The 16,220-nt window shown below is 43.7% G+C and overlaps 1 protein-coding gene across 1 annotated transcript in view; it reads right to left on the bottom strand.

The window, feature by feature from the left end:
• Positions 1-1,570: 1,570 nt before the first annotated feature.
• The window catches only part of LOC148018532 (uncharacterized), a 34,164-nt gene continuing 19,514 nt past the window's right edge, over positions 1,571-16,220 (bottom strand). Inside the window, exon 2 of the mRNA XM_087661892.1 lies at positions 1,571-2,783. Coding sequence (XP_087518018.1) covers positions 2,247-2,783 — 537 coding nt within the window. The 3' untranslated portion in view covers positions 1,571-2,246. The remainder of the gene's footprint in view (positions 2,784-16,220) is intronic.

Here is a 16,220-nt window from a genome sequence, read left to right as displayed (position 1 = left end):
CTAATATATAAAGTTAACTATAATTTGCCTAACATGTTACATTGATGGTTTTATAAATAGTAAAATATCCCTAATGCTAGCATTCTAACTACCGATTATGGGTATGACCATTTTGGCAAAGCTTATGAGAGAGTGAGTTTGCTTTGAGTTTTTGTCAGCTTTTACAAATAGTAGCAAGAATATATATTAGCTTACTAATGGGTTTGTTCTTTAAAGATCTATATGGGAAGGATACCTATTAGCACCTCTCTTATTTGTCACTGTTAAGGAACTATAGCTCAAAGATTTTCAATCTGAATTTGCAAGGCAATTGCAGTAAGTAAAAACTCCCAAACAATTTGGATTTTCCCTTTTGTACCTGGAATCATAACTCTAATATGCATACAAGCCACGACAAGGATTTGTACACTAAATTTAATATGAGCAAGGAGATAACTGGGATATTGATAAATTTACTATGAGCAAGGAGATAACTAGGATATTGATGCTTAGTTGGAACAACTTACTAAACTAGATTAATGAGATGGGTTTTAAGTAATCAATCATGGCTCTATCTCTAAAAAGGAAATATTTTAATGATAAGCAATGAAGATCAAATGCAACCCTTAAACTAGATGAAAACTCCTCCAAGATTTGGTGGAACACTTATATTCAAGGATCTTCCTTCCCCTTGGGCAATAAAAGGCTTAATATTGGGGAGTTGATCAAATAGATTCTCTAGACATCTGAATATGAAACTATGGCACATTATCACTTAGTAGTAAAAGCAAGTGTTCCTTAGTGGGAGAGCGGTTTGGGCATTTAGAATTACAAAGGAAGGTTAAAAGACTACGGTAGCACTAAACCAAACTTGGGGCATCCATTGGAGTGGTAAGATGTGCTTTTTTTGTAGACCTTTCAAAGTGGAAAGGTTGTGAAGCTAAAAAAGGTAATTCCTTTTTGTCCAAGGTAATCTAATAAAGGTACTTTTGAGGGGAGTTTTCCTCCTTGTTCCATTGAGCTTTAAAGTAAAAGATCGGGTTGTTCTGATCTTCTCGAAGTTTAGCATATCAATTGTATTTGTGATACTTTTCTCTCTCAATAATTGAGACCATATGGTGCAAATATATATTCCATAAAAGAACGAAATTTGCCATTAGTTAAGATAAGCCAACAAGAATCAATCATTCAAGGATTCAAGGGGTTTTAAAAGCAAATCAATCTTTAACATTAAGAGAGAAGATTTTAGAAAACCCTTGTTGGTTGGATAAGGAGACCAAGAGAATAATCCAAGTTGGAAAATATTATAATGAATAGAATACAATCAAGGATAGACTAGGTAAAACACTCTACAATGAACAAAGTTTTGTTATATCTCATCTAGGTTGATGAAATGAAGTCAAACTCCATAGAAGAATGCTATGTGACACGACAAAGGGAGTGTGAACGAGGTAAATAAAGTAGTTTTAAGATAAATATGGACCTTTAAAGACGAAGGGGTGAAGGATTCCATTGCTATACGTTTTTGAAATGCATGTAAGAATTGATTGAGCTCATGGAGAAATCTATTTCCTTCAATATAGCCTTCATACTTCTCAATAAGTAGTGGATAATGTAGTTATTGTTGCTTATCTTGATATTAAATTTGTAGCCCACATGTTTTCCATTTTTGCTAGGATGACTCAGAACATTTGACTATAAAATCAAACCTCTAAACCTCCAAGAAACTCGATGGATCCACAAAATCTTTCTCGGATGGTTCTTGAAAAGGCTATGATAAAATCAAGGGTCTAGCAAGGTTCAGCCAAAGGCAGCTAACCATAGTATTTCCCATACATTTAATGCTTTTATGAATATGCAAATGCAAAGGTATGGGGAATAACATCTAGTAGAACATCTTTGGCAAGAGATGGAGGTCAAAATACTAGTAGCTCCATGTATTTCTAATTAAAAGAAATTAGCTTGGTAACAAAGCGAGGCATGTTTATGTCAATTAGCCAATCTTGTTGGTACCAAGATCCCACAGGCCAAAGCTTAGTAACATTACTAAGGGGCAATGTTAGAGCTTATTGCTCTTCTTATGCACCTTTATGCACATTTCATTTAGCCACAGAAAACATCAAGTTGGTCACAAGGACTAACTTGAAGAAAGGCTTGGACACGGGAAAATCTCAGTTTACTTCCCAATGATTGATAAATCATAATGTACATCCCTTCAAATCACAAAGTTTCTCTCCCAATGGCACAAACGATCAAGCAATGCACACTCAGCTTGAAACTTTTGGCACTGACACAAAATCATCATGAAAGGTTTGCTTAAAATCCCGAGCAGTGTCCAAGAAATGCAGGAGAATCACCATAATGACAGAGCACGAAAACATGGGAATTGGCCCAAAGAGCCACAAAAACAATGGAAATGACAAATAAAATGCTCTCAAGCCCACTGACCAGAAGTGAGCTCCCCTGGTGATGGCTCGATTGACATACTCTGGTGTCGGCCCAGGGGTGGAATCAGTCATAGGGATGCTTATAAGAAAGCTTGCATGACAGTAGTACCGGATCGACTGAACATTACACAGAAAAGCAGCAAGAAAGCACACCAATACACACAGCAGCTTGAGCGAGGATACAAGTGCACTTTTATCTCCAACCACCAAGGTAGATTCAACCACACTGCTCTTGTTATTGCTCACCAATACAGCAATCAATGAGCTCAGTGTGATGGCAGCAGTTGCTAAAAGTGTGGAGGCCATAATGTTATTGCGCAAAGTTTGAACAGACAAAACTCCATTCTTTAAACCATCCTGGTACCAATAAGCAAACAAGAAGCTTAAGATAAACTCAATATTGTAAGAGCTTACATATGCCAACTGCTAACAAAATACACAGAATTTTGAAGCTTTAGCTAAATTGAACATTGGATGAGCTTATATGTGCAGGCTGCTATCCTGGCAGAGCAACGAGCACACACAATTTTGAAGCTTAAGCTCAATAGCTGAGATACGCAAGCTACTATCCTGATAGCAACAAACCATAGAAACGAACAAAAACACACTATGTCTAGACGCAAGCACCTAAAGAACAAGTTAAAAACCATTCTGATTCTGATAGACCATAAGTTGTGTTTTGGAATATTGTCATTTCATGCATATTGAAAACATATCATACTGTAAAGTTTTAATCATTACACCTACAAACCTTTGCTTGTAGGAATCCTTTTAAAGCGCTTCAAGAGAAAGATCCAAAGGGTGCAAATGTAAGGACGTACTCTCCCAGTCCCTCTCCCACCTTTTCTTTACACTCTGTCATGTTGGATGTTTGCCTTGTGCAATTGGAAGTTGACCAAAGCTGAGCTGTGTTGGATGTATTTGTCTTGCAGCATTGATTTCTCAACAATAAGGGCAGCAAGCAGGTCGGCTAGATCAGTGGCGTTTCAGCATATAAAAAACATCCAAACCTTGAGAGGTTTTCAGATAGCTATTTACACTAGTAATTGTGTTTCAGCAGGCTTGCACCCATACATTTGCAATTTAAATCCCAGACACCCAATTCAAATGACAGATTGAAGAATTTCCTCACAAGGATGGCTCCCAACCCTTCATCAGACTTCTTCTTAGGACAATTCCTTAAGAAATGCCCTTCTTCCTCGTGGAAAATATTTTCCAGCAGCTACCAAAGCTTGTTATCTTTCTGGCTTTGCTTGACAAAAGGAGCTTTGCACTTCTTTCCATTTGGGAATGGTGCATGAGGTGCACTCCCAGTCATCACTGCTTTCTAAACTTTGCTATCCTTGAAACTTACCACATGACCTATAAGCCAGGATATCCTGTTCAGGCATTCTCGATCAACTGAGTAATCTCTGAGCTCCATGCACAATCCAAGAGAGCATTTCTCAATCTGCTATGATAACAGTACAACCCTGTAAGAAGTAAGTAGAAGCAAAGCATCACTCTCTAGTAAGCCTGATTCTTTGGATCACTCACTTTTTGCTATGATGGTAGCAGGGTTTGAGTTGCCTCTAGTGCAGCTAATCTGAAAGTTTCTGGTTATACCACTACCTGCCAATGACTCCGGTGGAGTTGGAGCTAGTGAAAGGTTGCAGATGTAAACGGGAACCATGGCACACATGCAAAGGTTTTCTGCCAGAAGTGCGGGCAATCATACCCTTTGGATGGAAGGGTGAGCACCAGGATTCCATAGTGCGGAGGCTCAAACATCAAGGCTATGATGTATGGTAGCTTTATGGATCCCCATGCATATACATACCATCACTAGCTAGTCTTTTCAAAGATATTTTCTGGTGTTTGAGCTATGTAGATCGGAGATCCATGGCATTGTATGATTCACTTGGGTTTTGGGCATATGGATTCTTATGACAGACATATGGGAGTGTTCATGGCAAAAGTAAGGTGCTTATTGTGGCTAGGTGGAGGGTAGACTATCTTGGGCCACCTTACAGCATGGCATCCATGCATACAAATTGGGCAGCTTGTGTTTGGTCAAGCCTACAAGGACTGGACTGGCAACGTTACATGACTACTAAGTTTGATGATTGTGTAGCTTATTGGATAATGTGGCAGATGTGCACATGAAGGAAAGCATGAACTTGGGGCGGGCTAACATTTAACCTATTGATGTAAGGGAGATGCAATTAGTCTAGCAACCAGAGAAGGAATAAAGAAAGCAGTTTTTTAAAGCAATTACCAAGGCTTGCATTTATGGCCAGTGGTAGGACAACCTTGCCAAGGCAGTTATGACATGAAGCTCATGTTATGGCTCTTTGTTGTATATACATACTTGTCAATCTTTTGACCAAGAAAAGCGACCTTAGCTTTTCTGTTTCCTTGAGGGGGGAGAGTGTCTTAAAAGCACCAGGGCTTGCAACCTTTCCAAGGACCACTATGGATGGGAAGGAGGATATCAAAAGAGCAAGTGTCATGGGAGAGTAGTTCGAGGATATTCCTGATACACCATTGCTAGCCCACATAAACCTAACACAAGACACACCATGCTAGCCCACATATACCTAGCACGGAGTAATTCTGTTTTCCGCAGAGGGATGTGCCAAGAGAGGAAGAACAAGGATTTGGTTTTGCATCATGAACCTTGAACTTTTGTATCCCGATAAGCCCTTGCTAGCCCACATATACCTAGCATAAGGCTTTTGTATCCCAATACACCCATGTTAGCCCATCTATACCTAGCATGGGGTGGTTTTGTTTTCCTCTTGTGATATATGCACATACCTAGTCTAGTTTCTTGAATGCTTCTCATATGTTTTGGAGTGTTTCTTCTGTGGGTGTTTGAATAACTCCAGGCTGATATTGTGTAAAGGATCATTTTTTGTGCATTAAGAGTGAAAGTCTCCCGATCTAGAACTGATATAAGGCTGCACATGATCAGCCCCTACATGCTGCAACAGTGCATCAGTGAGGGTGCCGGACTGAGCAAGAAGAATGATGTAGGTGATGAGGGGTTGATGGAGACTATGGCAATGGCTCCATATAGAGGCATTTAAGTGGCAGAGTATATACAAGCAAAACTGCTGGAATCTAGCCAGCTGCTGCACATGAGGGCCAACCTGCTGCCACCATTTGGAACTCTGGCCAACTGCCATAAATGCTGAGAGCTGTGCTGACCAGGGGCTAAATAACACGAAACACCTTCTCTTATTGCCTTGGGCAGTGTGTTCTTTGCTGAAATTTGAAAAATTTCGGCACATTGAAGCAATATTGGTTGAGTGTGACACGATTTGGTGGTTCTTTTGATTAAATTTGGTCTATTACAGCTTGGCATTTGCTGTAATTTCTGGGAATTTGAAGATTTGCAGGTGAGCCAGCTTTTGCAATTGCTCTTTTTCCATTTGATTAAGTGACATTTATCATGGCAGCTCATGGACAGAATGATGTCTTCACTTATGTTTCAAAAGAGGATAGATTGGATGGCAACAACTATTCTCTGTGGTCCTTTATGATGAAAAATATGCTTGTTGCAAAAGGTCTTTAGGGTTATGTTAGTGGGGAAGAAGTACGTCCTGGTGATTTGGCTCCTACAACCCCTACACAAGCAGGAGGTCATGGACAAAGGCAAGAGGGTGCAACAACAACCTCTCAACAAGTAGCAGGATGTGGACAAAGGCAAGAAGTTATCCCACAACCACCACCCCAAAGAATAGCTGCTCTGAGGGCTTGGGACACTAGGGATGCCCAAGCATTGTCACTTATTTCATTGGCAATTCAACGATTGATAATACCGCATATTTGTTCTGCTACTACTTCACAAGTAGCATGGCTTACACCTGAGCACATGTTTATTGGTAAGAATAAGGCAAACATTTCTTTTTTGAAGGAGCTTGAAAATGTGAAGATGGAAGAAGGTGATGCTATGCAAGATCACCTTAATAAAATTCAAGACTTGTGTGAGCAATTGATCAATGTAGATGAGTATTATTTTGATGCTCAAATGATTTCTACTACTTTGAACTTAATGCCACCGTCTTATTTGGCCTCCCACACTGCATTGAATCTTACAATGCGGTTCTACCACTTTGAACTCTTTGCCACCGTCTTATTTGGCCTTCCACACTGCATTGAATCTTACAATGCGGGTTTCTCCACAGCCACTTTTCTTCAGTTGGTTAGCATATTGTTGAAAGAATGAGCAAACAAAAAAGAATAGTGATGTGGACTTAGTGCACCTCAACAGGTGCATTGGCAGGCTGCTCAGAGGATACTTCGATTTTTAAGGGGGACTTCCAACCTCGGGATTTCTATCCAGCAGATACAGGTGCTTCTGATCTTGTTCTTGCAGGTTGGAGTGATTCATATTGGGTTGGTGATGTGGATCAAAGGAGGTCTACTACAAGTTATTGTTTTACCTTGGGTGTTGGTGCTATCTCTTAGAGTAGCAAGAAGCAGCCCATGATATCCCTATCTTCAACTAAGGCACAGTATCGGGCTACGTCTTCTACCACATGTGAGGCTATATGGCTTTAGCGGTTGTTGGAGGAGCTTGGCTGCCCCCAAACTCGTCCTACTATTTTGTGGTGCGACAATGAGAGTTGCATAGCCTTGGCACGGAATCCCGTCTTCCATGCCCGGACAAAGAACATAAAGATCCAGTATTGCTTCATCAGGGAGAAGCTTCTGGATGCGACCATTGATTTTGTGTACTGTAAGACTGAAGATAATCTTGCAGATTTGTTCACGAAGGCGCTTCCCCAAACTCTTCTTCAAAGACATGTTAGATCCCTCAACCTTATATCCTGTCCAAGATCTAAGAGGAGGTGTTAGAGCTTGTCATCCCCTGGACATGCATTTTCCTCAGTCAAGCTGTGTACATATGTATTTTACAGCCATGCAGCCATTCAAGAGTGTTACAGTGTGCAGACCAGGTTGAGGTCAGAGTAGCAGACATGCAGGTGCCACATCAGCAGCCATGTCATTGCTGCCAAGGCAGATGCCATGTGGCAGTCTGCAGTCGGCCAAGTGCAGTCGGCCAGTACAGGTCGGACAGTTTTTGCACCAATCGAATTGACTGCATTTAATGCAGTCGACCTGGTCATTATTTGGTATTTCTTTTCTGCTATATATAGCAGCTCTCCAGCACATTGTTCCACACTTGTATCTGACAAATTTCAGCTTGCTGGTGAGGGAGACTGCACTCGGGGCTGACGGAGATCGAGGTCCTCAAGGCGAAGACATACGCAGATATTCTCTGTGCACCTGTGTATAATTCTGCATCCTTATACAGCATTCTTCGCTGCATATTTTCTGTGTTTCACTATCTCTTTCTGTCTCTCTCTTCTCTCTCTGTTCACTCTTTGTCATAGTCATTTGCTTCTGCATTGCTTCACTCTAACAATTAGTTTCACAAGCACCTTCTGCTTCTACTGTCACAAAGTCCGCATCTTTTATCATTGACCATGACTATTGTTTTTACACTTACAGCTATGATTCTTCTTGGGCAGATAGGGCATTCAACTCTATTGAGGGCACTAGTACTTGGTTTCTTGACAGTGGTGCTTCTAAGCACATTACATCCCACAAGGATTTGTTTACTTCTGTTGTTACAGCTCCTGTTGGCAAATCAGTACAATAAGCCAACAATGCATCTTATCATGTTAGAGGCATTGAAAAGATTGTTTTGAAAGCCACTGATGACTCTACTCTCCGTTTGCACAATGCTTTATATGTGTCAGGGATAAATAAGAATTTATTGTCCATTTCTTCTTTAGCAAAATGTGGAATGCATGTCACTTTTGATGATAACAAATGCACGGTCAAGGATAAGAAATTCTTGACTTTGGTGCTCACTTGTACATTATGTCATAGACTTTATGAGTTAGATGCTCACTCTATTGATCGATCAGTTTATTTAACATCTACTCTTACTCCTGCTATGTCACAAGCAAAGTTATGGCATGCTCAAATGGGGCATGTAAATTATGGCAGTCTCATGCTTGTGCCACATACTCAGATGTTGGAAGCCTTACCTCTCTTGAAGAGACCTCCTAAGCACATTTGTGAGGGATGCACTTTGGGGAAAATGCATCAGTTTTCTTTCCCTCGTGATGTTGCTTTCAAAGCTAAGGCCAGGTTGCAAATTGTGCATTCTAATATATGTGGACCCATGCAGACAAAATCATTGGGTGGATATTTTTACTCCATTACCTTCATTGATGACTTTACACATTTTTGTTGGGTTTTTTCATTGATTAAAAAGTTAGAAGTGAATGGTGCATTTTTGGCTTTTACTGCACTTGTGAAAAATAAATCTAGCTATAAGATTAAGAATCTCCGTTCGAACCGAGGAGGGGAATATATATCTTCATTGCTAAATCTCTTTCTAAAGCAAAAAGGTATTGCACATCAATTTACTACTACATATACTCCACAACGTAATGGGACTGCAAAAAGGAAGAATCGGTCACTCATGGAGATGGCCCAATGTATGTTGAATGCTAAGAAATTGCCACATGTTCACATTTTGAAAAGGCGCCCTACTAAAGCATTGAAAAGTAGCCTTTTGAGGCTTGGAACAGCCGTAAACCTTCACTTGGTTGCTTTCCTACCTTTGGGTATCTTGTATATGCTCATATTCCCAAAGCGTTGAGAAAAAAATGGGTAATAAGGCTATCAAATGTATATTTGTGGGGTACATTAGAGAAAGCAAAGGGTACAAATTATATAATCCTATTTTCAAGAAAGTTTTTGTCAGTAGAGATGTGGATTTTGATGAAAAATCAGATTTATCTCTTGCTCGTTATGAAACATATCAAGCTACAAAAGATATGTTTCAAGGGCTGCTGCCCATTTCTTTTGATGATACAACTAGAGCTCCATTAAATGAACAAAATGTTTAGCCAACTGCTCCGTTAAATAATGTAGAAATTCAGCCTTGCTAGATGGTATTTGTAGACTATGCAAGATAGTCATTTGAATGCTCCTCTTACTAGTCATACTTGAAGACAAACACATCTGCATGATTATGCCAATGCTATGGAGTTTGTTATGGCAGCAAACACACATGATGATGATGAGCCTGATTCTTTTGAGGATGCACAATAGAGTGTGCATTGGATGGCAGCGATGCAAGCTAAATATGATTCTCTCATGAAGAATCAAACATGGGATTTAGTTACATTGCCTGTTGGGAAGGAAGCCATTGGTACTAAATGGGTTTATAAGACGAAATGAAAAGCGGATGGATCCATTGATAAGTACAAAGCCAGGCTTGTGGCAAAAGGCTATGCACAAAAAGAAGGCATTGATTATGAGGAGACATTTTCTCCCACAATCCGTATGACCACTATCAAGTGTATGGTTGCATTGGCTGCCCATTATGGTTGGATTGTGCACTAGCTTGACATTAAAACTGCATTTTTTCATAGGAAACTTCATGAAGAAGCATATGTACAACAGCCTATTGGTTTTGCAGTTAAAGGATCTGAAGACTTGGTATGCAAGCTGAAAAAGGCCTTGTTTGGTTTGAAACAATCTCCATGAGCTTGGTACGCAAAAATTGATGCCTTCTTACTCATCCAAGGGTTTATAGACAACCCATCAGAGTCTACTCTTTACGTATGCAAAGATGGGGGATCCTTGTTGGTCATCTGTTTTTATGTGGACGATCTTCTGCTCATAGGGACACACGCTAATCAAATTTCAACATTTTAAAAAAATTTGCAACAAACTTTTGATATGTCAAATTTGGCGCCTTTGCATTACTATTTAGGCATTCAATGTATTCATGATATGAGAGACATTGGATTGTCACAATCCAAATATATTGGTAAACTCCTTGGGAGATTTGGCTTCCAAGATTGCAAGCCAGTAAGCACACCAATGGAGACTGGATTTAAGTTGTCTTTACATGACGACAACTAGATATATTGGTAAACTCCTTGGGAGATTTGGCTTCCAAGATTGCATGCCAGTAAGCACACCGATGGAGATTGGATTTACGCCAAATATTCAATTTGCAATTTCAGCCTTAACCAGGTATATGCATAGCCCACGCATGTCACATTGGCAAGCTATGAAGCATGTTTTCCGTTATTTACAAGGCACTAGGACTCTTGGATTGCTTTATGCCAAGGGGGGGCTGTTGCAATTACATGCTTACAATGATTCAGATTGGGTAGGTGATTTTGATTCTCATCACTCTACCAATGGCAATTGTTGGCTCTTCTTGCATTTCTTGGCTTAGCAACAAACAATCCATTGTTGCCACATCGTCTTGTGAAGCTGAGTACAAGGCAGCTTTCACTACTACAATTGAATGTGCTCAACCATCTCAAATGAAGCTTTACCCGTAAAACTATGCATTGTGTTGTTGTAAGCAAACTCAACCAAGGGCATGTTAGAGATCAGATCACAGTCAGTGCAATGGCAGCCAGTGCAATCGGACAGGCAGCCGCAGTGTGCAGTCGGACTGCCATGTGGCAGTCCGACCTGTGCAGGCAGTCGGCTGCATTTAATGCAGCCGACAGGCAGTTTTCTGGCGCCCTATTTTCCCAGATTTCTGGCTATAAATAGCCGACATCTCCAGCAGTCTTCTACACTCCTCTGCTCGCAGATTACAGACCGGTGACACGCGCAGATTCCGTCTCTGTTCGCAGATTTCAAACAGGAGACAGTGCAGACTGCAGCAGACTTCGAGGTGAACAGCAGGTTGCATCGTCGAGGTGGAGACACGCAGTCCAGAGCACTGCGCCCGTGTATATATCTGCATATCTTTGTATTCAGCACACTTTATACAGCAGATCTTCATCTTCCACTGTCTCTTTCTCTCTCTTCTCTCTCTGCGTTCTCTCTCTTAGTCCTACGCTTCCGCACCGTTGCACTCTGACATGGTATCAGAGCAGTGTTAGAGGGCTGACTGAGCACAGAATCAACCTGAAGAGGAGTTTCTATCGCGACACAAATTTGCGTTTTCAGCGTTTGAGGACAGACAGGAGGGTTGCGCCTTGGAACAAGGCTGAGGCAAGCGTGGGCGCACAAGAAAGGAGTCCATGTGGTGGATTTGCTGCTGTTTACTGCTGTTGGACGCGGAGGAAGTTTGAGTTTTCAGCCTACAAGTGCAGGTTTTGCTTTTTCATCGCCCCCGGCGGGTGAAGAAGTTTCAGGACGCGGAAGAGCCTTAGCAGGCTGAGTTTTCACAGTCAGAGGGGGCTGCTTTTGCGTTTGTGAAGGCATTACAGGTGAAGATGTCTACAGAGATTGACTTGGAGTTCCAGTCGATTATGGACTGGAAGGTGCCTGTCTTACCGGCTCTTCCTGCAGATCAGAAGCTCGACGGCGACAACTACCGCATTTGGCGCGTCATGATGTTGGCCATCCTTGAGTCTTATGATTTGGCGGAGCTTGTACAGAAGGAGATCGACCGGCCCTCGGTAAGAGATGAGTCCAAACTCTCTTCCGATGCTCGTGCGGAGTTAGCCAAGGCTCAATCTCATTGGGACAAACTGAATGCCAGGATTCGTTCCTTTCTTTTTCTATCATGTACTACAGCCGTGATCGCTCACATCGAGCACTTGACGGTGGCTCGGGAGATATGGCTGGAGCTTGATCAGATGTACAATCGGATGACCCTTATGAAGCGGGTTTCTTTGGAGGTACAGATGCGGACCTTGTCCATAAACAAGTCTTCTTCGCTGCGGGGGCACATTAACAAGCTAAGGCAGCTTCAGATGCAGGTTCAGAATGCGGGGAAGCCGATTACCTCCGAAGACATGGCGATCACACTATTGTCCCAGTTGCCGCCATGATTCGGTACATTCTACTCTACCCTTATTGCTTCGGGGCGAGAGTCTACTCTTCGGTGGGAAGAGTTGGTTCCTATGGTCTTGGACCAAGAGGAACAGCTAAAGGGACAGAATGCTTCCAAGACGGAGGCGCTGACAAGTCAAGCCTCTCAGAAGAAGGGGAAGGACCAAAAGAAGAAGAAGGGGGATAACAAGTCCAAGAAGGACAAGGACAAGGACAAGGACAAAGATTCCACATGCCATATTTGTGGAAAGACTGGCCATTGGAAGAAGGATTGCCCTGACAAAGACAAGAAGGACACCAACAAGAAGGACACAAAGGATTCTGAGCGGTGGCTGCACCCTCATCAGCTGCATTTCTACATCTAGCTGTCATTGAGGACTCTTCACCAAATGCTTTTGATGCTGCGATGGCGGCTTTCCAGGCTCCAGAGTGGATCGTCGATAGTGGTGCCTCCCGGCACATGACTCCTTCATCAGATGGTGTTGCCCAGTTGCGACCCTCGCGTGGGCAGATTCTCATTGGAGATAGCTCTTCAGTATCTATTGCAGGTCAGGGTAAGATGCAGCTTATTCCAGATGAACGAGGTAGTACCCATACCTCAGAGGTTTTGCATGTACTAGGCTTAGGGTACCATCTCCTGTCAATTCATAAGATTTGCTCCCTTGGCCTTTTGGTGGAGTTTGACAGTACTACGGTGCGCGTCCTTGATCGTGGGTCGAGGAAGGTTCTATCATCCGGATATGAGGAGAACGGCATTTATAAATTAAAGTCTTCCACCGCCCTCTCTACTCTTCTTCTTACCTCTCAGTCACAGTCAGAGTTATGGCATGCTCGGTTTGGTCACCTCAACTATGATTATCTTCGGAGGGCGTCACGTGGACAACTTATTCGAGGGTTGCCGAATATAGTGATGAGCCAACAGCCATGTGTCTCCTGCATACGGGGGAAGCAGCATAGGGATGTAATTCTCCACACAGCTTCGCGGCGGTCTACTTCCCCGATGGAGCTTGTATCTACGGATCTATGTGGCCCTATGAGGATTGAGTCCTTGCGTGGGAGCTCGTACTTCATGTTGATCGTAGATGACTACAGCAGGATGACATGGGTCTATTTTTTGGCATTAAAGTCAGAAGCGTTCTCACACTTCAAGGATTGGCTTCTCTTTGAGGAGAACCGATCGGGCCGGAAGTTGAAGACCTTGCAATCTGACAAGGGCGATGAATTTGTTTCTAATGAGTTTACTCGGTTTTGTGCAGATAAAGGAATTCACCAGGAGTTTGCCAATACCAACACTCCTCAAGAACATGGCATTCTTGAACCGAAAAACCGCAGTGTGATAGAGATGGCGCACACCATGATGGAGCACCGACAGACCCCTCAGGTTCTGTGGGCCGAGGCTGTGGTTACTGCAGTCCACATCCTTAATCGATCCCCTACTTCGGCCGTTGAAGGAATGACCCCGTTTGAGGCTTACTTTGGGACGAAGCCTGATGTTTCTTACTTTAGGGTCTTTGGGTGTGATCCGTATGTTCACATTCCCAAGGCTCATCGTGATAAATTTGAAGCAGCTTTCCGAAGACAGGTATTTGTTGGCTACAGCTCCTAATCCCAAGGCTATCGATTGTATGATCCCGTCAAGCGGGATGTGTACACTAGCCGCGATGTGCGGTTTGTGGAGGTTCCGGCCATATCAACGGGTGAGGAGCATCCCGTTCTTGGAGATCCAGGGGAGAGTTGGGCTCTTGCTACAGTTCCACTGGAGCCCGTGCCTTTTGATTATGATTCTGTTTCTGACACAGAGTCTACTGTTCCACCGGTCACCCCTGAAGGAGTTACCACCGGTGGAATTCCAGAGTCTTCCGCTGATGGCGAGAGACGAGGGGAGGTTCGGCCTCCTCCTCGCTGGGCCCATGACACACTCCGTGATTCAAGGATCGAGGGGGTTCTTGAGGAGTGGGGACCGCAAGATGGTCCGCGGCGGTCACGGCGGCACCAGGCACATTCTACGGAGCTTGTTTGCTCTAACTATTGTTTGATGACCCGTGTTATGCAGGATCGAGAGCCCACTTCCGTGAAGGAGGCTTTACAGTCCACACTATGGAAGAAAGCTATGGAAGCCGAGTTGGAGGCTATTGAGCGGAATGGCACTTGGTCACTCGTACCCCGTCCCCCGAATAAGAAGGTGATTGGCGTCAAGTGGGTCTTCAAGACCAAATACCTTAGCGATGGTTCTTTGGATAAGCACAAGGCTCGCCTTATTGCTAAAGGTTTTGCACAACGCCCAGGGATTGATTGTCATGATACTTTTGCCCCCACAGCTCGTATGGCGACCATTAGAGCTGTTCTTGCCTTGGCTGGCCATAGGAGAAGGCCTGTTTACCAGTTGGATGTGAAGTCGGCCTTCCTCAATGGTGATTTGAAGGAGGAGATCTATGTTGAGCAGCCTCCTGGCTTTGGATCTTCAGATGGGAAAGTCTACAGGTTGAAGAAGGCCTTGTATGGCCTCAAGCAGGCTCCGCGTGCATGGAACGAGAAGATTGATTCGTTCCTCCAGTCTCAGTTGGGATATCGGAGTTCCAAGGCCGATCCGCAGCTTTATGTTCACACTTCCGAGGATGGTTGTGTGCTTTTTGTGTTATATGTTGATGATTTGATTGTCACGGGTGATGATGCACAGCAGGTCCAAGAGACGAAGTCAGCTTTACATCGGACGTTCGAGATGACAGACTTGGGTCTACTCCATTTCTTTTTGGGCCATGAGATTTATCAGTCGCAGAGGGGGATCTTCATCTCTCAACAGCGATATGTACAGGAGCTCTTGGTGTCTTTTGAGATGGAGGATTGTCGAACCCTATCTACTCCTATGGATCCGAACTGGAAGGCCACTTCCCAGTCAGCTTCTCTCTTGGCAGATGCTTCCCGCTATCGTAAGTTGATTGGGTCCTTGATTTGGCTTCTCAACACTAGGGTTGATCTTTGTTTTGCTGTTGGGCTCTTGGCAGGGTTCATAAGTGAACCTAAGACGGTGCATTGGCAGGCTGTTCAGAGGATACTTCGGTATTTGAGGGGGACGTCTGATTTAGGGATTCATTACCCCGTAGGGACGGATGGTTCAGATCTTGTACTTGCAGGTTGGAGCGACCCGGATTGGGCCGGCGATGTGGACCACAGGCGGTCTACTACAGGTTACTGTTTTACCTTGGGTGCAGGTGTTATCTCATGGAGTAGCAAGAAGCAGCCCATGGTAGCCCTTTCGTCTACTGAGGCGGAGTATCGGGCCGCGTCTTCCACCACATGTGAGGCTGTGTGGCTTAGGAGATTATTGGAGGAGCTTGGGTGCCCCCAGACTCGTCCTACTTTGCTGCAATGTGACAATGAGAGTTGCATTGCCTTGGCACGGAACCCTGTTTTTCATGCCCGGACGAAGCACATAGAGATCGAGTACCACTTCATCAGAGAAAAGCTTTTGGATGAGACCATCACTGTGGAGTACTGCAAGACGGAGGACAATCTTGCAGATTTGTTTACGAAGGCACTTTCCCAGGCTCTGCTTTGGAGACATTCCAGATCCCTCAGGCTTCTGCCCTGCCCAGGCTCTGAGAGGGGGTGTTAGAGATCAGATCACAGCCAGTGCAGTCGGACAGGCAGCCGCAGTGTGCAGTCGGACTGCACAGTCGGACTGCCACATGGCAGTCCAACCTGTGCAGGCAGTCGGCTGCATACAGGCAGTTTTCTGGCGCCCTATTTTCCCAGATTTCTAGCTATAAATAGCCGACATCTCCAGCAGTCTTCTACACTCCTCTGCTCGCAGATTACAGACCGGTGACACGCGCAGATTCCGTCTCTGTTCGCAGATTTCAGACAGGAGACAGTGCAAACTGCAGCGGACTTCGAGGTGAACAGCAGGTTGCATCGTTGAGGTGGAGACACGCAGTCCAGCGCACTGCGCCCGTGTATATATCTGCATAT

Source organism: Lygodium microphyllum, chromosome 21, assembly GCF_053477565.2.
Source record: "Lygodium microphyllum isolate KBCC chromosome 21, Lygodium_microphyllum_v1.1.10, whole genome shotgun sequence".
NCBI lineage: Eukaryota > Viridiplantae > Streptophyta > Polypodiopsida > Schizaeales > Lygodiaceae > Lygodium > Lygodium microphyllum.
Note: the sequence above shows the minus strand (reverse complement) of the source record. Positions and strands in the feature narration are given on the sequence as shown.